The 23593-nt window shown below is 37.9% G+C and overlaps 3 protein-coding genes across 5 annotated transcripts; all 3 read right to left on the bottom strand.

Annotated features, from left to right (window-relative positions):
• On the bottom strand, positions 1-1641 carry LOC116205695 (arabinogalactan protein 41-like). The gene is made up of 2 exons (XM_031538340.1): positions 1227-1641; positions 1-273 (listed from the first exon to the last, which is right to left on the bottom strand). The coding sequence occupies exons 1-2, from the start codon at positions 1345-1347 to the stop codon at positions 176-178; spliced, it is 219 nt and encodes a 72-aa protein (XP_031394200.1). The 5' UTR covers positions 1348-1641; the 3' UTR covers positions 1-175.
• Positions 1642-11043: 9402 nt separating this feature from the next.
• Positions 11044-15411, bottom strand: LOC116206038 (CMP-sialic acid transporter 1). The gene is made up of 8 exons (XM_031538770.1): positions 15212-15411; positions 14483-14566; positions 14085-14299; positions 13841-13919; positions 13381-13550; positions 12837-13023; positions 12204-12281; positions 11044-11742 (listed from the first exon to the last, which is right to left on the bottom strand). Exons 1-8 carry the CDS (start codon positions 15260-15262, stop codon positions 11599-11601), a joined length of 1008 nt encoding a protein of 335 aa, XP_031394630.1. The 5' UTR covers positions 15263-15411; the 3' UTR covers positions 11044-11598.
• A 943-nt stretch (positions 15412-16354) lies between these two features.
• Positions 16355-20223, bottom strand: LOC116204070. 3 transcript variants are annotated; one of them, XR_004156339.1, is made up of 6 exons: positions 19624-20223; positions 19438-19510; positions 18814-19340; positions 17461-17801; positions 17034-17364; positions 16355-16908 (listed from the first exon to the last, which is right to left on the bottom strand). XR_004156339.1 is itself a non-coding variant. In XM_031536130.1 (5 exons), the coding sequence occupies exons 2-4, from the start codon at positions 19334-19336 to the stop codon at positions 17287-17289; spliced, it is 942 nt and encodes a 313-aa protein (XP_031391990.1). In that variant the 5' UTR covers positions 19337-19510; positions 19624-20223; the 3' UTR covers positions 16355-16908; positions 17246-17286. The 3 variants fall into 3 exon arrangements, 1 of the variants encoding a protein (XP_031391990.1); XR_004156338.1 differs by having other exon boundaries at positions 18814-19510; XM_031536130.1 differs by having other exon boundaries at positions 17246-17364; positions 18814-19510.
• Positions 20224-23593: the final 3370 nt, after the last annotated feature.

Raw genomic sequence — 23593 nt, 5'->3', positions numbered from 1 at the left:
GAATGAAAGAACATAAGAAGCTGCTACAACAATTTGGTCACAAATTCAGAATCCCCAGTTGAAGAAACCATGACAGACGGTGGAAATCAAGGATATAAATGGATGAATCAGCCTCTGCCATCTACCACAAAGTCCCTACCCCTGAAACTCAAAACCCGACACCAGGTATTGCATCTTAGAAGGTGGAAGATACATCGACGGTGTGAATGAGGTAAGTGAGGACCAGCGCCACCAACATCAGCACATATGCAATGCCTTGGTCGATCGATGTCCCTGGAAGTAGAAAGCTCATGTCAGATTTACATTCCATCATATTTTCGATTTTAGGGAGTGGCATTGCTAAGAAAGATAACTGAGAGAACAACAACAGCATTACAATTTACGAGTACAACTATCCCATCCAATTCCATAAGGATCACCAATCCTAATTGAATTTAATTTGCCACCTAATTCCATTCCCCGTTGGATTCTAATCAGAAACTATGAAAGGTGAGGCTATTGCATGGATGGCATTCGGATTGCCGTCATCCTTGCATGAAAGATCTTCTTCCTCTTCCCTCCTCAAAATGCCACAAGCTTCTTTCCCGAGTTAATCCCGAAACTCAGTTTCTTGCTGGACTAAGCTGTCCATGGCGACCAAAATATGATATGTGAAAAGAGTACAAATTTTTTAGAAAACTCTCGGAATGTAAGTTAGTCAGATGAAATATATCGGAGTATTGATTTATATCCAGGCAACATTGTATGATAATCGATCCCATAATTTCCCCCGATGCCTCACCTAAGCATAGCAGATCGAGTTCCTCCCGAGATCTCGACAAGAGCACAAGTGAAATACTATATGCATTGAGGAACTACTAATCTCTGTGTTCTGTTTCAGAAAGCGTATGAGCATATGTTGTCAACAACAATTGCTTCTAGTGACAGCAAAATCCCCTCAGCACAGGGAGACAATTGCACCGATTGCACGCCACCAATCCTCTCGCTCGATCAGCAGAGAATTCGAACGCAACGACTTCGGGGCTAAGGATGGGAAAAATTAATAAGCATTGACTTTTACCTGGATAACCAGACCTCGTCAATCTACTAGATTATGGTCGACAATGTTGGCATATATCCGTTCTTGCGATTTCAAACGAATCAGCAAGCTCGACCATAGATACACAGAAATGAAAGCAGGATCTGGAATTTGTGCAGATAAAGAGGGGGGAGAGAGAGAGACTGACCGTCGCTGGTGGGGGCGGGGGCAGGAGCCATGGACTGAGCCTGGGCAGCGGGCAGCACAATGGCGAAGAGGAGGGTGGCGACGGCCGCCATGACACCGAATGAAACCCTAGAAACCGCCATTTCTCTTCGTTCCCGGTGGAGAACTACAAAGCTTCTGGTGCTGATACAAAGGAAAGGAAGAGGAACGAAGGAGGAGGTGCGAGAGAGAGACGAAACGAGGAAAAATGGATGGGATGTCTCTCTCTGCGACGCCCCCCTGAGGAGATTCCTGGAGAGGAGGCGCAGAGAGAGAAAGAAAGAGAGAGGAGCGGAGCTTTTGAGCAGAGAGCGGACGATGAAGACGGAGAGGTTATGGCTTTGAAGGCCCGATGAGAGGGCCAACTTGTGAATTGCGATGAGAGAGAGAGAGAGAGAGAGGAGACAGGGGAATCCCTTTTATATCTTGATTTTTTGGAGGCTAATACTAATATTAGGATCGAAATCCTCTGCGTCCCACTTCTGTGATCATCAGCAGTTCCGGGCATGGAATGCTGCCACGTGTCCCTCTAAGTTTCCAAAAATTACAAGATGAACCCACCAAATATTTCCCTTTTTTCGCGCTGCAATCCCTCGCCGTGCCTCCCTGTGGTCGATATCTAAACGAGTTACTAGAGAAGAGTTTGACGCGTGAAATGAGACGTCACCACTTATAATATTATAAATGTACTTTATCGTATTACAACTTGGACTAGACTCAAAAATTACAAGATGAATTCGCCAAATAACTCTTTCTGTTCTCTTAGAATTCACGTCAATTTTTTTCAAGAGAAAGAAACGTGCTCCCTATATTTATTTTTTTTCGGCATGTACCATGGTATCAAGAATCCAATGTGATCAAACTAATTCAGTCGGGAGATCGAGTATTAAAGGTTATTCTCCCTCCCAACAAATGCGATTCTCGGGATTCAAACTTGTATTCTCCTCCTTACGGGAGTGAGTTGCTTACAATTCAACCAACGCTTCCTATATTTTTTTTTGTCTTTTCAAAATTTTACCTGTGATTTTTCTTTCTTTTTTCTTTTAAGTAAATCCCGTGCAGGGTGGACAAAATTAAATGTAGTTATTTCATAAAGAGAGAGTGCAACAAAAAAGTCAACAAATAAAAGAAACATGTCTTCAAGCATAGAAAAATATGGGGGAATTTGCGCCATCCTAACCTTATCTTGTGCAATAGAACCCTTTACCCTGCCCGTGTGGCGGGCTTGGAAAAGTATTCTCAATGTGAAAAGCCATCTTACGTCCAGGTCACGTATAGCATGCGGCGTAAGAGATCAACAGTAAAAAATATGATATTTCATAATCATCATTATCAATGTGATTACGTGTCGATTAAACGTTTCACCACTGAACATTATACAGTCATATGATACAATCGAGACATGAGATACATTCTCATTAAATAAACTCGTATAGGGAATTTTAATTTGAGGTGAGAAGGATAATGTGAATGCATTTTGAACGTGATGAGATGGTCCACTCCAATGCTCGATAGTACGCCTTGAGTTTGTGATGCCTTTCCACACGGGTGAGACTTGGCCGGCCGCTGTGAGCTTGCACCAGCAAGTGATCCTTTGTTTGTGTGTGAGAAAGATGTCGTATAATTATTTTATCCAAATAAAAAGTCGTCCATTAGTTGTATTATATTAAAATCCGTAATATAAAAGGTTAGTCAACAAAATAAAACTTGAAGGGTAAATTGTAGAAATCTGAAGCATAAAATCTGAAACTTGGGGGGACGATGCAGAAATTCGAAAAGTGAAGATAATAGCACCAAATGAACTTCCGGAGTATATTGCTTGCCCTTACACGATGAACCAGAGGTACGCACAAACGATTCCGAGCACCATTTGACCGCACATAAAGTAGACAAATGAGTTGAGAATATATATAAATTGCAAAAAATCTAATATATATATATGTGTGTGTGTGATTGTGATATACTTTGCGTATGGACGCGTTTGTTAATACACCAGTAATTCACGGTCGCAACCTACGAAATTTCCATGGAAATTGCATTCGAATGAACGAACAGCTCGAAAGTTTTACGAAATCTTGGAACTTTCGGCATATATATATCTTTCGGGGGAATGGTAGTTTCATTCCACCTGCATAGTGGGTCATTTTCAATTAGGTCCTTTAAAAAATATATCCCAATTTTCTTTAACCTAACAATTTTTGTTTTTATTTCCCCACTAATTGCGCCTCGATATTATATTGGATTTGCTTCTGTTTTGGCTTTCGAAAATTAGTTGGAAGGTTTGAACTAGCTTACTAGTTACTGTTAACTTTTGACCTATAATTGAGCTGGCTGCAAATTATATTCTTTTGTCTTTTCTCCCTTTTCCTCTCATAATGTGTTGTCTTCTCTTTTTTTATTTTTATTTTCAGTTACAGATTTTGAACTAACTTACCGTTAATTTTGTCTCCATTGTACCATCAAGGGGACGAAGCTCATGATCTAACGTTAGTTAGTATAAGATAAGATAAGATAACATGCACGTTAGCGAGTAATTTTTTTTTCTAAATTTATCTACTTTTGCGCATCAAACATTAGGCTAAATATAAATTTAATAATCAATATAAATTAGTTCAAGCGATTTGCCATTTGTTCTTATTAAATAAGATTTTGAGTTTTATTATTTTGTATAGAAAAAATTTATGTTGAGAAAACTTTATCGTGCTTAGTAAATTGAGCTGGCTTAACCTAAATTATCGGACCCATTGGACTTTTAAATAATAAGGTACATTAAAAATTATAAATCTAATCAAATAAATAATTTGATGAGCGAAAATAATGAAATACTGTGCATTTAATAAATTATATTATTAACGAACAAACTTTATTTGTAATATAAAATGTCAAAATTTATTTAAAGTAGGTCGTAATTAAGATCGAATCAATATGAAAAGCGAAAATCTGCTTGAGAGAGAGTGGATGAGGACCTGTGGGGGAAGACAGATAATCTGGGGCTCCACGTGATGAGCAGACCCGGCGGCTCCATCGTTGTTTGTCTTGCCGTTGGACAGTCTGGCGACCTTAGTTGGCGCCATGTGCTCCGCCCCACTACCAGACCGATTCTTCTCCCTTCCCTCCCCCATATGCTATTTTAGTCTTTCCTTTCCTTTCATTTATTTATTTGTTCTCTTTCGAAATTCTAAAAGAAAAGGAAAAAAAAAGAGAGTTATTTTTGCTATTAATATATGAATTGGTTCAAATTATTCAATATTAATTTTTTAAATAAAAATCAAGATTCGAGTTTTGTATTTAAAGAAAATCATCCTCTATATGATCGATCCAACTCCAATTGAATCAGGGGCCTTTTGTGTTTTCGCATGTAACCCACCCTACGGAAGATGAGTTGTCAGGATGACCAATGCTAATATTTTAATTTCTTAATTAACTGAACTAACAACGGCCAATTATTATGTATCAAACTGGCATCTAATAAAATGCTTTGGGTTGGACTATAACCTCGTATGCCTCTGGATTGAGTGTTACATCATTCACCGGGAGTTAGCCATAATATACTTTGATTTCGTAATAGACTTAATTACTACTTGATACTGAAGATTTATACATATCTTTAAAAATTTGAGGATTATATTACGCATCTATTCATAACTCATAAGTAATATTACGAAATGTTCAAGTTCTAGTGTTCAACCGCGAACATATCAGACGAACTGAATAACCAGCGCAAGCACTGACCCCGTCAATGTGACATCACCAAGAATCTAATATGATTCACAGAAGCCGAAGATGAGCTCAGGCCTAAGCCAAAGAATCCAACCTAGCATATTTTCTCGGGGGGATTCGACTCGAGATCTGGGGGGTCTTCAAACTACATGAGAGTAAATTTGGAACCACTAAGCCATCACTCATGTTGGTTAAATCTCTATCTTTTGAAAATATAATATCTAGATAATATTGTATATCAAAATATTATAGATAGAGATAAAAAAGAATGAACTTTTATTAAGAGATTATCAGGGTTTTATAGATATGATATCTCTCGAGAACTCGATGTAAATGCGCGCGATGACCGCTTATAGTGAGTGAGAGTATAATCTAGTGAGATCTCGGGATGAGAGTCTCTTTGAGTGTTAGGTATCATCTTTTCGAATTGGCCGTTGTGTCCCGTGAGAGATACACCCGTTTTATATTCCGCTCCATTATTTATTACTTAATAAAAAGTTATTGTCGTGCCTCTTTCGCCCTTAAAAGTTTTCCTCATGCTCACATTGATCAAGAGAATTATACCACGTAAAATCACATCTTGATCTTCTCTTTTCTTTCTCTATTTTCTCGGTTGTTTTATTGAGTCGACCCCCAACACGCGGCATGCTTAATTGTTGTTTGTATTCCGTCACTCTTGCATTATTACTATATAAAACCCTCGGCCTAAGGTTCTCATATCTTTTATAATCGGATATGTAAACATGATCACGTATAGATGGACATAAAATATAAGTAGTACTGGCGATGGGTGGTCCCATGTGATTATAACCTTTTGCACCAACTAGTCCTCAATTTTATCAGCTTTCGCAGGCTTTGATAGGATTGAAAATCTTGGAAGATCTTATGCAAATATATATATATATATATATATATATATATATGTTAGTATATGCTTCTGAGGAAGACAAGACGATAAACTTTGTCAATTGAACACAAAAGAGAAGTGGACAACTTCTGCCCATCCCATGCTTTGCATTGCATGCGCCAATTGTATTTTCTTGTCGGGGATGAAAAAAAGGTCGACTTGGACTGGGACAGTAGTGCAGAGAACAGAGAACGGCAGCCAAAGCATGCATTGTCAATTTTTGTTTTTGTCCTCCATCACCATCAGTAACGTTTGCTTTGTGCTCCCCCATGATTTCGATCATTACCCTAAAACCATGCATGCTATGCACGAAGATGTTCCAATCCAGGCACTGAAAATAGTGCAATTTAATGTGAAGTTAATCCGAACTCAAACCGGATTAAGAAGTTCAAATTTGTTTAAAAGGAGCTTTGAATAATCCAATATGGTTGGTTCAGTGGTGAAATGACACAATTTTTTAGTAAAAACTCAAGTTTGAGTCACGAGAAGTCATGGAGGAGAATATTTCTTATATGCATGATTTGTGCAACCTAACTTACCTATCATGTGTGCTTACATTGTGTTCACGTGAGCTGTAAAGATTACTAGGATGAAATTCAAGTACCATTTGCAACACTTCTATCGAAAAGAATTTCAAGCTTCATTCTAATTGTAAACGTAGACATAATTTACGGAAGAACAGCGGTATGTACAGCACAGAGGAAAGGTATATTTACAATGGTTCGAGACAGATCAGTAGCATTAATTCGAGAGTATAAGGGAAAGGTCCATATATAACGTATGAGCACAGGCCCGCCCAAGCTTGTCGGACCATCTAACAATGGGCCTAGGAAATATTTTCTCAAACCCGCCAGTCCAGCCTGGGCCGGTTTGGACGAAAACCGAACATAGGTTGATTGGGCTACTGCACTCAACTCGAACGCTCCATATCCACTGGACAATAATTAATGCACGAAAACGTTCGATAACACGAGCCGCTCGATCGTGTAGCTTGACGGTAAATCAATTAATAAAGACTTTTGTACTATATATGCAACAACCTAATTCATCGGATTTGAACCTGGAATGAATTATGAATGATAGTCAACGTCCAAGAATCAAATGTTTTCTCGATATGTACCATTTGATATTCGAAATTCAATGAAATTCTCTTTATTGTGAATTTTCTCCATGAAAGACTCAAAACTGAAATCTTTTTTTTTTTTTTTAAGAAGAAAGGGTGCTGAATTATTTGAGGTTCCAAGAATAAATTATTATTAAGCCTATATGGTGGATCATTTTACAGTTATAAATGTTATATACTTCTAAAAAATCCTAAATGATCGCACCTTATGACAATGCAACAATAAAGAACCAATGAAAGGCAAACTTACGATAAATTACTCGCGCGGGAAATTCCATGGTACGTAGCATGTACCATATTCAGAAACCATTGATCGCGATTGAATAAATGCATGGTCCTCTTACTCGTGTGACTGCAATCTTATCGGCTTCTTCTCACGCTGGGGCAATGTATGAGAAAACCATCAGAGAAATAGAAGAGGAACAATATATATATATATATATATATATATATATGTATGTATGTATGTATGTACGTGCGTGTAGATAGTATGTTCATGCCCTGGATAAGAGGTCACTGTAACTTTCACATATTAAATGATGACTTGCAACCCACCATTCTGCTTGATCGATCTACAGTACATTCTTGCAGAATTATGTGGAGGAAATACTCCTTCACACAGCTTTTCCTTGTCAAGCCATCTCAATTATTAACTCGAATTATTATCTTAACGAAGATTCAAATAGAAGGTGACGGTTCACTGAGCGAAAAAGTCTGCTGAGCTACATTGATTATTCATTCGCGTATAACGTGTCACATTGTTGTACCGGGCGATCGATGCTTCATTCCGTGTCTTACTTGTTAATGTGTATAGAAAGCAACTTGAGCGCCATTCGCCTCAATAACTATTCGAGAAATTTAACAAGGCCAAATCAACAAAAAACAGCATACTCAAAATTGATGCTAATTAATTAGCTTCAAGAAACCTACCCAACACAGCCGATAATATATAAGAAATAGACATGCCATGTTAATTATCGTAGGCGTGCTTCATGCACATTGTCAAGTAAATTGTCATCTAAAGTTTCTTTTTTGCTGTTCTTTGCTGTGAGTAAATTATACGCTTTTCTTGTCCTTAACTCACCTCTTTTGATTATCAAATCTTCACGTTAAAACTAAGCTTAATTAATTGCTGCAAACATGCTATATGTCTATCTCTTTCCACACTTCGGCATGGAAACACGGAAGCGTCTGTGAAGGCATTGTGTAATTCAAGACCAACTTAGATTCAGTTGTGAATCGAATGTATCGGAAGGTCTTGTAATGCTGGGTCTCCGGCATATCATACCTGGTCCGATCATACAGGTATGGCAACTGGGTGCCACTCGAAATATATATCTAATAACCTCATTTATCACGATTGACTTGATTTTAGCTTGGAGGAAAGAAGAGTACTGATACGAGATATACATGAAATCAAGCATCGTTTATTGCAAGAGTTATTATAGTACATGCAGGATGGAGAACTTAACTAACTACAACCCCACCGTGTAGTGTGTAACAGATGCACCAAAAAGACTACTAAGTACTAAAAAGCCGAAAATCGAAATAGCTTATTTTCGGTTTCCCTCCTATGTAAGAAAGCCGTCCATCGCTTATTCGTTCTTCCAGAGGAAAGCTCCCATGGCGAAATTCCTCTTGTGATTGACATCTCCTGAGACAGGCAATCCGTATTCCCTCAGCAGGCAATCCAACCTCCACTCGGGCATCTCCTCATAGTCCCTCTTGTTGTACCTAGGATAGTGGAGAGGCATCTGAAAGTAACCCATATTGGGCTTGTTGTTCATCTCTTTCAGCCCATTGGGACTGGGACCAGGCCCACCCAAAATTTTGGCATTGTTTGGGAAGCTAGCTTCAGTCATCTCTCTCTTTCAACCTCTCAAGTAGCTCTCCTTTGGAGAAATCTCTCAACTCTCATCTTCGATTAGCTAGGTTGCCTATTTATAGGGAAAAAAAATGCTGGGGAACATTTGTGTAGATGCTAGAATGGAGATTGAGATGGAGCGCATTTAATATTGTGATAGCGATGTGAATCATTACCTAGAAAACTTGTTTTACGAACCACGAATCATCATGTCTGAACAGTATTTCGCAAAATCCATCTTATCTAGAGAGCATCAAATGATAAAAGGTATAATTCAGAACACTGATCAACTGACCCAAACGCCTTTTAGTACTCGCTCGTAGCCATTGTCGTGAAAGTAACTATTCATTCGAAAAATCCATACTTGGAGTCTAAGAATAATTCGCAGTTTATTATAGTGAATCTTAGGTTATGTTTGATTACTCCAATTAAGAGTTGAATTCAGCACTTAATTGGATTAAGCTTACTTGATAAACACAAAATAAAAAGTGACTTATAAGTCAAAAAAGTGATGAATGAGTAAGCAAATGGGAACTTACTTGATCATTCAGTGATTTTTTTGCTAATCCCTCAGCTGAGGGCAATTTTATCATATTTGTGGCAGTGCCCCTCAACTTTTACATAATTTGCAAATCAGCCCGTTCGCATTTTCACAATAGTTTGGAGAGAGAGAGAGAGAGTAGAGGGGTGCCAATCACGAGGGGCACTGGTGGCGCCATCACCGGCCACCAACTCCATAGAGGAGGTCGTTGGCGAGCTACAGACTTTGTAGAGGTGGTGGCCAAGTTGAGGCCACCACTGCCTCGATTTTCCTCCCTCCCTCTCTTCGAGTGGTCGGCGATGGCGCTGCCAACAACCCTCCCACTCCAATTTGAAACCCTTTTTTTTTTGCAATTTTCAAATTTTTTAAATTTTCTGAATTCAAAAATTAAAATAAAATGTGGGCAAAAGGGAAAAGATGTTAAAGTATTGGGTATTTATGCAAATATAATTTCAGCCATTAAATTTTTACCCAGTCAAACACTCTTCACTTAATCAATGAATCACTTACTCTATTTATGAAATTTTCAACAGTTAATTTTTAACACTTAAAATTAAATACAAACAAACACAACCTTACCTTATATGAATTGGTTTTGCTTTCTAGCTCTTTCTGTCAATGGCAGAAGGATGTCCTAGTTGAGACCCAAAAAGGGATGTTCTAGTGTGAAGACGAACTCACTTAAACATTATATTGAGGAAACGGCACACCCATGTCTCATTCCCTTGCGAGAACCTCTACCTCAATCATATATACCTTTGCTGACTCGTATGCCACCCTTTGCCTGCAAATCCTTTTATAACGAATTCATCATAATCTGCGCAATAAGCATTAAAATGCATGGTGTTTGCTTCTCGTTCGGATCTCCTTCTCCTGGTCTCGCTACCATACTGTCGCTGTCACCAAGCTTATCCTTTGGGCAGTGCATCGCGCGTACCTCAAGATCATATACAGCTTGCTGATAAACAGAGCAACGATTCTGATACCAGAAGGTTGTCATAATTCCTTAATAATCAAAAGTAATTAAAATCCAAAGCCAGGAGATTGCTATACTTAATGATTAAACATAGTCGTTAAACATCAAAGGCAAGATACGTGGTAAAGGGGAAGAGATGAGGCGGGCCAGATATGTAGCGAATTATAATAGAGTCAGAAACATCGATAAGTCAGCATCAACCGCGGTAGTTCTATTTCAAATGGCTCATTACTCGCTATTATTAATATCAACCATCCTCTCAAATCGGAAGTGGTTAAGCTTCTCATCGATCGCTGTGATGATAACGAACTTTGCACGTCCTATTTTTCCACAGACTGCCCTTTCGATATTTTGTGGCTGTGAATAATGTTCTGCGATTGTCCGTGTTCAATCGTAAAACAATTGAAGAACGTTCTAGTTAAGGTTTTTGCCGTCCTTATTCTGTGCTTATCAAGAAAAGAGTGAAAATCTAACTAATCCCTGCACCTAATTCTGGAAAGCTCAACATAATAATTCTGTTCAATAAGTAAAGAATGTTATGAAATAGAATACAATCACTATATATGGAATTGGATTATCTTATAGGACAAATTTATCTGATTCCATTTTCATTCTAGAGTACCAAATATAATCAATAGCCACTTGTTTTGACCTTGAAGCCGCCGCGTGAGCTAGAAAAATAATGAAGCAAGTTGGTAAAACAATTAATACAACACGGGATGATGCCGCGGGGAGATGATATCTAGTCCACATGAAATCGCATGCCTACATCAGTCGACTTCACTACGGAACAATCTCTGCAGCTCAGGATCTAGAAATTTGCAAGTTCTTTCTCCCCTTTCCACTTTCCCTTCAATTAACTATAACACCGGACAGAACAATCCGATCAATAAGTCGAACAAAATACTCGGACGCAGTATCATTCTACTTAAATAACTACTGCATTCCTGAGAAAAAAGGGTCACAATATGGAACCAACAATTGAATGTGTCCGTGCCAGTATAGGAGGTAATTTACTCCATCACAAATTTTCGCCACTTTTTCTCCACTGAGAGCATTTTCACTCGCTTGTGCAAACTTCAACCTTAGGAGAATTCAGCTGGAAACCAGAAAGCATTTTTGCTCGTTTGGAATATTGTTGCGCAGGCATACCGTCTGTTGGAATTGTCATGGGGCAAACCAGACTGCGTATTTTCTTATTGATCTCTTATAGTAGCCTCAGATTCAGGACTCGTTCTTTCGATCAATCGAAATTTCTTTCAAGCTTTCAGGAGATGCTTTTGATGTTGAAGGAAGATCCACAAGCATGTTTGGTGGAGCAAAGTACATGTGCAGCGACATCATACAGATAACGATCCCCAAGAACAGCTGCACGATAAATAAGTAGCTATAGAGGTCACTCACTGCTCCGCCAGAGAAGAGATGGCATAGTTTTCAGAGTCGGACAAGAGATTAAATCAGCCAAGCAGGGCATTTATGGGTTCGACTTAGGTTAAATGGGCCAACCAGATTATAGAAAACATTGTAATAGTTGTTTCAAAAGGTGTATAAATATATAAGTTATAAAAAATATAAATTAATTTGTGAATCCTATGTATTTCACTGGTGAATTGCATAACCAGCTTGTTCTCAGGAAGACCCAGCTGGTTTGGCATATCCAATGTTTGGCACAAAACCGGTGTTCTCGTCCATTTTGAACTATAAGAGGGGCTAAGGCTTTTACACAAGAAAAGAATTTAAGTTTGTGCCCGTAACATAAAATGTCTGCAACCAGATGAAAGAGAAGACGGCAACAATGGAACCAAAGTGAAAGGCCTGCAGAAGCTTACCTGTAGAGTTGGCTTGAAGGAGAAAAGATATACAGATAGCACCATAGTTAGCAGCATCGCCATTGACGTGGAATAAACCTATTTAAATGTAAAAATTACATGAAGTGGGATTAGCAATGATAACTTAGCACACCACAGTACACTGTAGATCAGACAAGACAACATTCTCAGTGCATACAAACACAAAACTACAATCTACAAGAAATCTGAAAATATCCAAGAGATGCATGTTAGAAGGGCCTTAGATATTGTTTCATTTATATAAGGTATAAGACAACGAAGACAATACCCTTCATCAAGCACATAACTTTTGCAGACTTGGGAACTTCATTGACTCTCACAAACGGTTTTTTAAGTCTTGGAACTAACAAAAAGATGGAAATTTTCTCTAAAGCACTAATGCATACGGACACCCAAAACAGATCATCTGGTGAAGGAAAATATTCCCTACTTGTGGATTCCTATGGAATTTCATGTGAGCAGATTAAATAACATGTAGTACATGCATTGTTATGGTAAGGCTACTTTGTCTGTAGATCACTTTGGCATCAATATCATTCTGATGTTACAAGACCAACTGGGATGTTATCACATGACAAGTATTGACCTTCGAATATTAGCAGAAAGAGTTACCTTAACTATGTTATCCGCATACTTCATCAACCACGAAACAAGCAAGCCTGTTGATCCAAGATTTAACACCACCATCCAAGTTATCAAATCATATCCGTTTAAAAGCCTTTGCCACCAAGGTCCCTTCTCAAATCCACCTCTGAAATCATCCAGCACTAACCGTCCCATGTTGAATATTGCCCCAAACCTTGAAATAAAATGAAATTGAAAAATCATCAAATGGTGAAATCAATATCCCTTCACTATGTCCTCCATTTCCCTAAATAAAAGCCAACCTTGCATGTTGATACATTTACAACACATGAATTTGTAAATGAGTTCAAACTTGACAAAAGAAAGGTGTCAAAGTACACTATGAATTAAAAGAAAGGACTGCAATTACTCAAGGAACAGCCTTCAACTTGTATTGTTGCAAAGATGTCATTAGAAGCAATTGATATAGTAAGACCACACAGAGAATATCAAATTTTATGTAAAGCATGAGAAGCCTAATACTTTACTTATATAAAAAGAGTAAGCTACGGTTCAGAGATAAGATACCTACGTATATAATTGAACATTCTGCCAATACAGACTATCGTTGTTCTTCTTCATCAGAAATTCTGTGTAAACACCTGCTAATGCTGATAGGCAAGCGGAGAGGATTCCAAGCATATACCCCTGGATTGGTGCTGAGAAGAGAGAGTCGCATGAAGTTTGTCCACAACCTTTGATCTACAATGCTAGTAGAAATATACTGTTACTTTTCCATACGACAAGTGCAATCCAAAAGGTGCTTAAGCATTCCTGAATTGAGCAGTTCTGTCATGCACGTATCAATTAAATACAGGAATATAAACCTCCCAAATAAACATGATGCAAGACACTCATTCTAACGGTTCCACTTTGATTGGGAGATCATTGCTCTTGGTATATCATACAAGAGAAAACGACACCCGCCAAGTAATTTAATGATAGACGGCATCCAAATTTATGAAAATGCAAGATGTTGCTGCGTTACTCACCTGGCTTGTGGTTGTCCCGACAGCCAGGAGTACAATTGCCATCCACTGAAGGTTGGAGAGCTTCTTTCGTAGGAACAGCCTGAATAATCAGATCAATTGATAAGCAAAAATGCAAGGTGACCGCTAAACTACATTAAGCTAGATCTGAAAAGGAATAATACAGTTATGTTTATCTTTGGATTTAAAACGAAAGAGAGAAGAATGCCAAAATGCTGAAATAATGGTTTCAACTAGAATGGGATACCTGAATAATATTCCAGTAGTAACGATCTTCAGATTTCCCATTATCTGGTATGTGGATGTATCCACATACGTCAGCGTAGCAAATTGAACATTATTATGAATCAGATATATGATCGAAGGAATGGGAAATAAGCGGACACTTTTCCATTCTGTAGTCATCCTTGTAGAAGGCAATGTTCGAATTTCTCTCCATAGAAGGACGCTAGAAACAAGCAGCTGTAGGCAAGCAATTGGGAGATGAGGTACAGCAGCTTTTTAGCATAGAGATTAAGTAATGGGCAATTTCCTTTTCATGAATTTTCTTTTAATACATTAACGATGAAAGAGTTAAATTTAGTTCAGATGAACTCTAGTTATAATAGATGCCTTGCTTCTTGTTCATTTAGAATGTCAAATTACCTTGAAAACTTCTGCGAGGAATGGGACAGTCGCATAGTTGTACTTATATCCCCCATTGCTTTGAGAGAGTGTCGTGAGTATTCCCTATATGAATCAAAAGTGGAATTTCAATCATTAGCAGGCAACTGGGAGAATAACTTCCATCAATAACTTTCTACAATTCATTACAGGACCACTGTTGTCCTTGGATACTGCCCTTTTGAGAAACAGCCATAAATCCCTTTTGCCCATGCGATATGATGTTTAGTACACTTTCCCGGAGTGTAAATCCGAGAATCAATTCAACTTGATATCCAACAAACACTTAAAGGAAAAGAGATCAAATTTGTATAAGACTGACTCCAGCAGCATGTGTCCTATGTGAATTAGGTTCTCATATGGAGATTTTGTCGTGGCCTCGTGTAAGTATCAGCATCTCCCATAATATGCAGCAAAATTGTGTCAATTACTCATATCTGATAGCCTAATTACATAGTAAAATCACGCAATCACAGTTAATAAGCATTGCTTTAGAACAGAGGAATCAGTTTTACATACGGCGAGATCCACCATCGGAAAAGAAACAAACTAGTCAGAAGCTGAGATTCGAACTCGACATCGAGCTCGAAATCCAAGAATAGCTCGTGACTGCGACAGCTCAAATCAACTAAAGCGCATAACAGAATCTCAAGATTGAGTACGGGAAGAAGCTGCCTTTCACTTCGGCTTACGGATTCATCTTCTACTGACCTGAGAGCTGGTGAGGACGGTGAGAAGGGCTGCGACGAAGTACCACTGCATTGTGAACAGTCAGTGCTCTGAGCATAGTTTCTCCGATTTCACCATTGCTCGACAGTCGCCATTGTTGAGGTTAACGCCGATTTCATCCTCCTCGTCTCTTCTGCAAGAAGCTCTGAAGCTAGCAGTCCGTCCGAAGAAGAAACGTTGAGATTTGTACTGTAGCCCCCCAACTGTTTTATATATTATCGAAAACTTCCCCTGATGTTTCAGATTTTGGCTCTTGCATCCCATCTCCGTGGACATAATCCCAATTTCGTCCACAAAGTTTGCTCTTTGTCTCAATTTCACCTTTGTTTGAGCTTTCACTTTGGGCTAATTCTGGTAGAAATGGATCGTGTTATCACGACGGTTGGGTTGGGAATTGGAAATGAGCTCAATACAGTCTCATACGATGGAGGTTTATCATCCGTCAGCCGTGGAACCTCACAGAGTCTTCGACTCTTCGCATTCGCAATCAAAAGCTTCTCTCAAAAAGTGATCACGTGTGCGAATGACCTCAAAAAAAGTGTATGCACTTATGGAAAATCAAGTTCACGACTAGTCCAGAGGTGTTTATACTCGATAAACTATCAAGACTAACACTGGGAGATATCGTGTGTTTGGTTTTAGAGTTTGAGTTAAGTTTTGATTTTAATTGGATTGTAACGATTGTGTTGTTAAATTATGAAAAAAAAATATGAAAAAGTAATGAATAGTTGAAAAAAAGTAATGGTTGTATTGTTGAATTGTAAAAAAAATAATGGATAGTTGAGAGAATTTAATATTAAAAATTGAATTGAATGGTTAAAAAATGAAAAAATAAAAAAAAGTAATAATTGTGTTGTTAATTTTTATTGTGTAGTGAGTAGAGTTAAAATTTTCAAAATATGATTGTAAAACCAAACGGAGGGTTAAAAATTCTCCTTTTTACATGAATCTTAGGATGCAAGACTGTCTCAAAAAATTGCCAACAATTTCCAACTGAATCTGGACATGACAATTACTCTGTTCTCACACGATGATGTCTCGAAACTGCAGTAGACAAATTTAATCTAGCACTTACACCTGATCCTCCAATCATAGTAGAGGCAAATGTTTTATGTAAGCAATAAATAGAAGAATGCCCAGAAGGATGGAGGTTTGATTAGTCAAAAGATTTAAGTACACATTCAACAGACGATGTGTTCGAAGGAACTACAAGATAAGACTAGACAAGTTAAAGGGCCCTGATCGACGTTCGCATCATTCCTAACATCCTAACTACGTACATAAAAAACACGGTGAGTGAGTACTTTGTCTGCACATATCCTAGCAGGACAGTCATATGTACCTCAATCAAGTGGGTGAGGCAGAATGCCATCACCCATCAACAACAAAATCTGCAGGAGAGTCCTGATTCATTTCAGTGTGGGGGGGCTCCGCTTCTATTATCTACAGTTTCCATCCTGGAATGGCTCTTAAGCATTAAGTTCGCTACCTTATGAGTGCGGAAAAAAAGGGGTCTTCTTTCTTGTTGTATATTTTGATCAACTCCTTGAAATAGTTGACTGCTATTTTTCCTACAATGCTCGATGAAATGAGTGTTGAACTTCTGCAGCTCGGAGATGGACCTTTTCAACCTGCCCTGTGGATATCCACTTGTAAGAAATTCAACCCATGATGTTTCCCTACAATAAAATAAAATACAAGAAAAGTGAGGAAGGTTATGTATAGAAAATGAAAACCTTATCAAATTGTTCAGAAATAAACAAGCTCATAAGCACAATCCCCCGTGTAATACAATGTTAAATACCTGCGTGTAATTATAAGTACAACCATCAGGGCAGCTCATATAGAGAAATTGCCTTCCGTTGGAATGACCATATGAATCCACAATTGTAACTCTTCTCTTCCAATATTTGCTTTTTCTATGACATATATTTTTTGAGAGGAAAAAAAAAACGCACATGTATTTGTGATAGAAGACAACTGTTTTAAAAGGACATGTTTGTCAAGCCAAATTACCAAATCCCTGTAAATGCTCCTTCAGCTCAAGGTGCTTAACATTAGAAAATTGCCTTCTCTGCCGGTCGTAACTCTGTAAATCGGCTAGCTTCGGTGAAACTCCTTCGAGTTTTTGATGCCTGTAAAGTGCAAAAACAGCTCTCATACATAACTCGTCATCTTTGGAGAAATCAGTAAGCATTTCCATATCAAAGTTCCATTCTCTAATTTTTCACCTCTGGGTTGTGTTGGCGTTGGAAAGAGTCTCTTTCAGTGCTAGAAGCCATAGTATTCTTGTCATAGGAGTTCATCTTGGTGTTGCTGGTCTCTTGGCACTTCTCAAGAACAACCATATCCTGCAGGGATTTAGAGGAAGACCTAGCAGCTTCACCAACAACACAACAAGCTTCTGTCTTTCTCAATTTTCTCCAGCTGTTCTCACTCTCATCGTCACTTAGATCTACAAGAGAGCTCTCTCGACGTTTGAGGCCGGCTGTTGTTTTCTCTCCATTAGTCTGAAGAGAATTGTAGCTTTTGTTTACCTTCTTGGACCCTAATTTGCTTCCGTTCAGGTCTCCTAATAAAGCAATGCCGTCATCACTATCAATAATTTCCAAGATCTTGGGTTTTTATCCGAGAAAAAAAAGGGAGGGAAGAACTTATTCCAAAAAAAAAAAGAAGAAGACACTTAAATTGACAATTTTCCAGGAAGATTTCGTGTCGACTGTTATCGACTGTTTTGGAAATAATTGCATCAGTAATCTTATCCTCTAATTTGAACACAAAAGATTGTTGGTTACGATCTCTTGTATATAACATTGAAAATTTTGAACATTATTGAAGAGGAGGTATTTTATTAGAGAGGATAAAGTATACTTCAATGAGGGTGACTGGATATTCCTATTCATGCTAGAAGCAACCCCAAAGTCAAGATATCACCACAAGGAAAATTTGTCAACTACATGTTTTAGCATGCAAGTTTCTTCAAAACGAAACAAAGTAACAAAACTGATGGATTTGAACGATGACAGAAGAATTTCACGGACAATCTAAGAGCAAGAATTCATACATATCCTCTGTCCTTGCACTATCATTTGGCCACTATCTTTTTGTCTTATGAAGTGTTTACGTATGATAGGATGCATAAGAAACACAGTTATTGGAAATCAGATTAAAGGGGAACAGAAAGTGTACATAAATGAACTGCAGCAGCAACGAGAAACAGTTGGATTTTCAAATACGTTAAGGAATTGAGAAAACAACTAATAGCTTTTCTATTCCAACAATTAGAATGACTAGCTCATTGCTACCAGTGGACAGAGTACTTTATATTTTTACAGCATATAAAACAGAATCAGTGGGACACTCATTAGAGCTTGATCAAACAAAACATGTATTCTGGTCCACTTATCTACAGAGCACCAACTACCATAACAATATTTAGAATGACATCCCAACAAACAAATGTTAAGATTAGAATAACAAGGAAAGCGACAACCATCAGTTCAATAAGCTGAGACATGGTAATAACAAAAAATTGGGCAACAATTAACCACGGTGACTAACTATTCCAAACAAAAAGCTGGTACCTTCCTCACTTGGCGGGGATTTTGAAGCCATGCTCGGCGTGATAAACAGAAACTCTTCGAAACAAATCGGCCACTTCATCTTAAGCTTAGAGTGGACCGAACTATTCCCAGTCTCTCCCTGCATGACAACACCATTAGGGCAACCCTGTTCACTACCAAAATCGGCCTTCATTTCGGTGATATCATCCTCTATTTGGGACATCCGCTTTACCAGTTCTTCGTAATCCCTCCTATAAGCTGCATTTTCGTCCTCTAACCTGTCTATCTTCTCCTTTAAACGATTATTCTCGTTCCTCAATAATTTGTTGGAAAACCCATTGAGGACATCCTTAGGGGTTCTTATTTCTTCCAGCTTTAGTTTCAGCGCTTCACACTTCTTCTTGTAAGTTTCCACCTTGAGATTCAATTGTTCCTCCCGAGCCAAGAGCTTCTCCTCCACGACCTTGTAATCGGAGGGAAAAAATGTTGATTCCAAGCTCTTAATCAACTCGGGAATGCTCTCTCTTCCGCTATCAGACTCCATCCGGCTGAAAACAACAACGAAATAAGAACCGTATACAGAGGCGAGCGTGAGGACCGGCAGGAGGGGACGTTATGGGGACGAGCTGGTGCGCAAGAAGATACCGATTGGAGATGCGCGTAAGGAGCAACGGGAGGAGCCGGTGACGGAAGGAGCTGGTGGCGGAGGTGACAATAGCTGCAGAGATGAAGAACACGATGAATGGAGGCAGTAGTTAGAGAAACGAACGGTCACGGCCAGGGTTTGGAATGGTATTTTCGTTCAAAAAAAATATATATAGAAACATGTACCTGTTAGAAGCTCAAAAATGGCGGCGGCGGGCACAACGTCCGAGAGATGCTCTTCGGTCCCGCCGTCCCGTAATGGCACGGGAGGCCGGAGAAGGCAAAAGGGTTTTAGCGGGAGGAGCTTACGCAGAGTTTCAGAGGGAAAATGCGGAAGACCCGAGAACGAATAATGACGAAAAGGCGTGATCTTGCTGAAGGGGAAGAGCAGAGGAAACGTGAATGGAGGCCGAAACGCTTTTCAAAACGCCTCGACGTGTATGAGAAGGCGACGGAAGGAGAAGTAGGCCATGGCATTACTCACACAAGGGAATGGAATGTGGCTAAACCTTCAGAAATTCCGGTCATTTAAGGGGATGATTAGATAGATGCTTTTCCTCCGGGGAAATGATTCTGAAGGCGAAGCGCCCAAGAAGCCGAAGCGACCGTCGCAGTCTCCATCGGGCGAAACACAGAAGAGGAGAGCCGGGAGGGTGGCAGTATGAGAGAGACAGATGCGCAACAAATATTTTCGGTCGCCGAGATTCGCAACCGATGTCGTCTGGCCTGCTCAGGGGATGTCGATTGTCGAGATTCGCAACCGATGCTACTATTGCTAGCCAAATCTCGATTCCGTCTATTAGAATATAACCATTTTCAAATTTTTCCTACTCATGACATGACGACTTATATTTAATGCACTCATTTAATACACAAAAAATTATATTTAATACACTCATTTTCCGCATCAATTTTCTTTGGAATATCTACACTTAAGGATGTATTATAACTGATAAAAAGTTATACTAATTTGAATACATCAAAAATTCTTTTTTTTTTTCCCCTAGGTAAAACAAGGGTCGGGGGCGACCCTTGGGGATCTTCCCCTTATTTGCTTCCAAGGTTTCTAAAAAGAGTATTAGCACATTACCAGCTAAATTATACCTCATTGGTGAATACATAAAAAAATTCTACAGAATCTTAATATTTATTGAACGATATATTGCTTATAGCTCCACATATTTTGAAGAACAATTTTTGCATGATTTATAGAATGTTACAAATTTATGAATAAAATTTGTGGACTTGACAATTGACACCGATACTAACATATCTCTATTGAACTCGAGGGTGACTGGCTTATCCCCCATGGTAAAAAATCGAAGTTTGAATTTTCCTTTTTGAACTAGAACATGGATGATCGAGAGAGAGCTAACGCAATGTTAGTCGTAGAATAGAAAAGATGAAAAATAAGACTAAAAATAACAGTTCTTTTTATTTTTAATAACTAAATAACAGAATGTTGGTTAGGGGATAATTCCATTCTATTGTGTATGTGATGATGGTATTACCCCTGCTCGGTATCATTCCAGATTGTTGTTCCCCATTTTATACCTACTCGGGATAGCCAATGAATGTAGATTATTGTAAAAAAAAAATAGTGTATAATATTGGAGAATTTCAATTATAGTTTTTATTTTATTAATTTTTTGGCTAAATAATTCAGAGCATAAAAATTAAAATTGCAATATCCATCGCATCTCAACTACTATTAATTTCAATTATAGTCTTTCAATTTAGAGTAAATTACAAAAAAAGAAATCTAAGTTTTCAAAAAATTCTCAGTTTTTCCATAAATTTTATTTTGTAGTAAAAAAACCACATGTTTTTCAAATGTCTCATAAATGACATCCCATCCATCCCGTCACAAATCCCTTATAATTTCGATCCCTTTGCCTAATTGGACACTATGGAACCCACCAGATTTACACATCATCACGTCATTCTCCTTACCCCTAAGAAAAAAAACCCAAGTTTTCAAAAAATTCTCAATTTTATCATAAATTTTGTTTTGTATTTTAAAAAATACATGTTTTCATGATATCTCGAAAATAGCCTCAAGGACCTATAACAAGAAATAATCGTAACCTCTTTGTTTTGCGAGAATCCACGATTGAAACCTCTTCATTTTGTTGTATTATTGATGTGATCATAGAAGTCAATTTTTTTTTCTGAAACACCAATCCCTGGCTGACATTGAAGAGAGAATATTAATCAAGGAAGCAAAATATGAAAACATTCATCTCGAGTATAAATTTGGAAGTTGTATACTTGCCCTTGTTGTAACCCATAAAACTGAATCCCCGAATACAATGATAATTCGCTCATTACTTTATGCTCTTACATGACCTATTTTCTTCAATTCTTTATTGGATTGCCTCTAGGATTGCTTGGTTTGTCTATGTTTAGCTCTTTCCTTGGTTTTATATACACAAATACATAACAAATAACCATATCGGGCATCGGCTGGTGTCAAATGTTTCTTGTTATAAGCCCATGAGGCCATTTCTAAAACATTTTGAAAACTTATGGTTTTTATGATTACAAAACAAAATTTATGACAAAATTGAGAATTTTTTGTAAATTTGGATTTTTTATGTAAAGGGCAGAGAGAATGATGGGATGATGTGTAAATATGATGAGTCTCACACTGTCCACGTAGGCAAATGAACAGAAATTATAATGGAAGTTGTAATAGTATATCATTTTTGAGACATGTGGTTTTTTATGTTACAAAATAAAATCTAGAATAAAACTGAAATTTCTTGAAAAATTTAGGTCCTTTTTGCTAATTCTTCCTTTATTTTATTAATTTTTATTAATATAGGTTTTAATCATGGCAAAGAAAGCGTTTAGGTTTTGATAATCTTTCTAATTAGATAAGATTAGCCACTATTTTTTTAATATGCTTTTCTTGACAGAAATGGTATGATTCAATGAAACCTTGTACTAGCAAAAAATAGAAAGTATAATAATTTTAAGAATATATAACTCAAGTTGTATTGAATTATACGAGCAAATTGTGTACCTCTTATGCAATCTAATCCTAATCACTATTATGGGCATACCATCCAGTATTCTGCACCACATAATATTTGAAAATTCATTTAGCAAAAAGAAAAGTATTTGAAAATTCAATACACTTCAACTAATTCAAATCGAGCTGAATCAATCCATTAAGAAGCAAAATTCTTTTAAATCTTGAATTTTGTGTAACCAAGGTGAAGTGGCCATAACTTCAAAGAGTTTAGCCCGATGGTAAGGAGAAGCGTAAGTATCCACTCGATCTCATATTTGAATACCCTTAAAGTCAACTGTCATGGCTTAACTCTTTTTCTCCCATCCCATATGTGTCGCGTAAGGTGCATAGAACCCGAGGGATTGATCGAGCAAATAATAAGAAACTTATTAAATAGTAAAATACTTGTTATTTAATAACAAACTTATTGTTCATAATAAGGTATTTGCTAAATAATAAGAAACTTGTTATTTTATAAAAAAATATAGTATATGGTTAATTTCACCGTATATCATGATATTTTGAAAATTTTCACCACGTAGCATATATCGTCGTAATTTCACCAAATTACATGATATTTTGAAATCTTTTCAAAGCATAGCACGGAACACAGTAATTTCACCATATGGCATAAAATTTTAAAAAGATTTCATGACATAGTATGGAGTTAGTTTTCCGTCTATGACTTAACAGAGAACTGACATGACCGTGTATGATTGTAATAAACAAGACACTTATTAAATAATAAATTATCATACTAAATAATAAAAAAATCTTATTTTTTTCTAAGCATCCTTGAAAGTGCTTGGAACGGTAGACGCTCTCCTTGCCATTAAAAAAAAGAAAATTGCAAGTGGCCACATAAAAGCATAAACCGAGGTGCAGATCATGGAGTGAACAACTCGTACGGTACGAGATTGTCAAAAGACCATCTCGCGACATTTCCTTCTGCATTGTACTGTTGATTCGGGGAATGCGGACTCCGGGGAGAAATTGAAGGGTCCCACCCAGTGGTCCTGGACGTAAATAATGCCAACTGAGGGCGTTAATATCAAAGAGACGCGCCAAACTCTCTTTTCCTCCCCCAACCCCCGCCCTGCCGGTGCCTGCCTGCTCCTACGTAATGACAAAAAGAAA

The sequence above is a fragment of the Punica granatum genome, chromosome 4 (assembly GCF_007655135.1).
Source record: "Punica granatum isolate Tunisia-2019 chromosome 4, ASM765513v2, whole genome shotgun sequence".
Lineage (NCBI taxonomy): Eukaryota > Viridiplantae > Streptophyta > Magnoliopsida > Myrtales > Lythraceae > Punica > Punica granatum.
This window is presented reverse-complemented; position numbering and strand designations above follow the sequence as displayed.

Bases quoted from the DNA above. Each gene is read 5' to 3' on its own strand.
- LOC116205695 (XM_031538340.1), bottom strand. From the start codon at position 1,347: ATGGCGGTTTCTAGGGTTTCATTCGGTGTCATGGCGGCCGTCGCCACC. The intron at 274-1,226 runs GTCAGTCTCTCT...TTCTACTTCCAG, and splicing joins CCCCGCCCCCACCAGCGACG to GGACATCGATCGACCAAGGC.
- LOC116206038 (XM_031538770.1), bottom strand. From the start codon at position 15,262: ATGCAGTGGTACTTCGTCGCAGCCCTTCTCACCGTCCTCACCAGCTCT. The intron at 14,300-14,482 runs GTAATTTGACAT...GCTTGCCTACAG, and splicing joins TCCTCGCAGAAGTTTTCAAG to CTGCTTGTTTCTAGCGTCCT. The intron at 12,282-12,836 runs GTAACTCTTTCT...ACATTTAAATAG, and splicing joins ATGCGGATAACATAGTTAAG to GTTTATTCCACGTCAATGGC.
- LOC116204070 (XM_031536130.1), bottom strand. From the start codon at position 19,336: ATGGAGTCTGATAGCGGAAGAGAGAGCATTCCCGAGTTGATTAAGAGC. The intron at 17,802-18,813 runs GTACCAGCTTTT...TTGCTTTATTAG, and splicing joins ATCCCCGCCAAGTGAGGAAG to GAGACCTGAACGGAAGCAAA. The intron at 17,365-17,460 runs GTGAAAAATTAG...TGCACTTTACAG, and splicing joins AACGCCAACACAACCCAGAG to GCATCAAAAACTCGAAGGAG.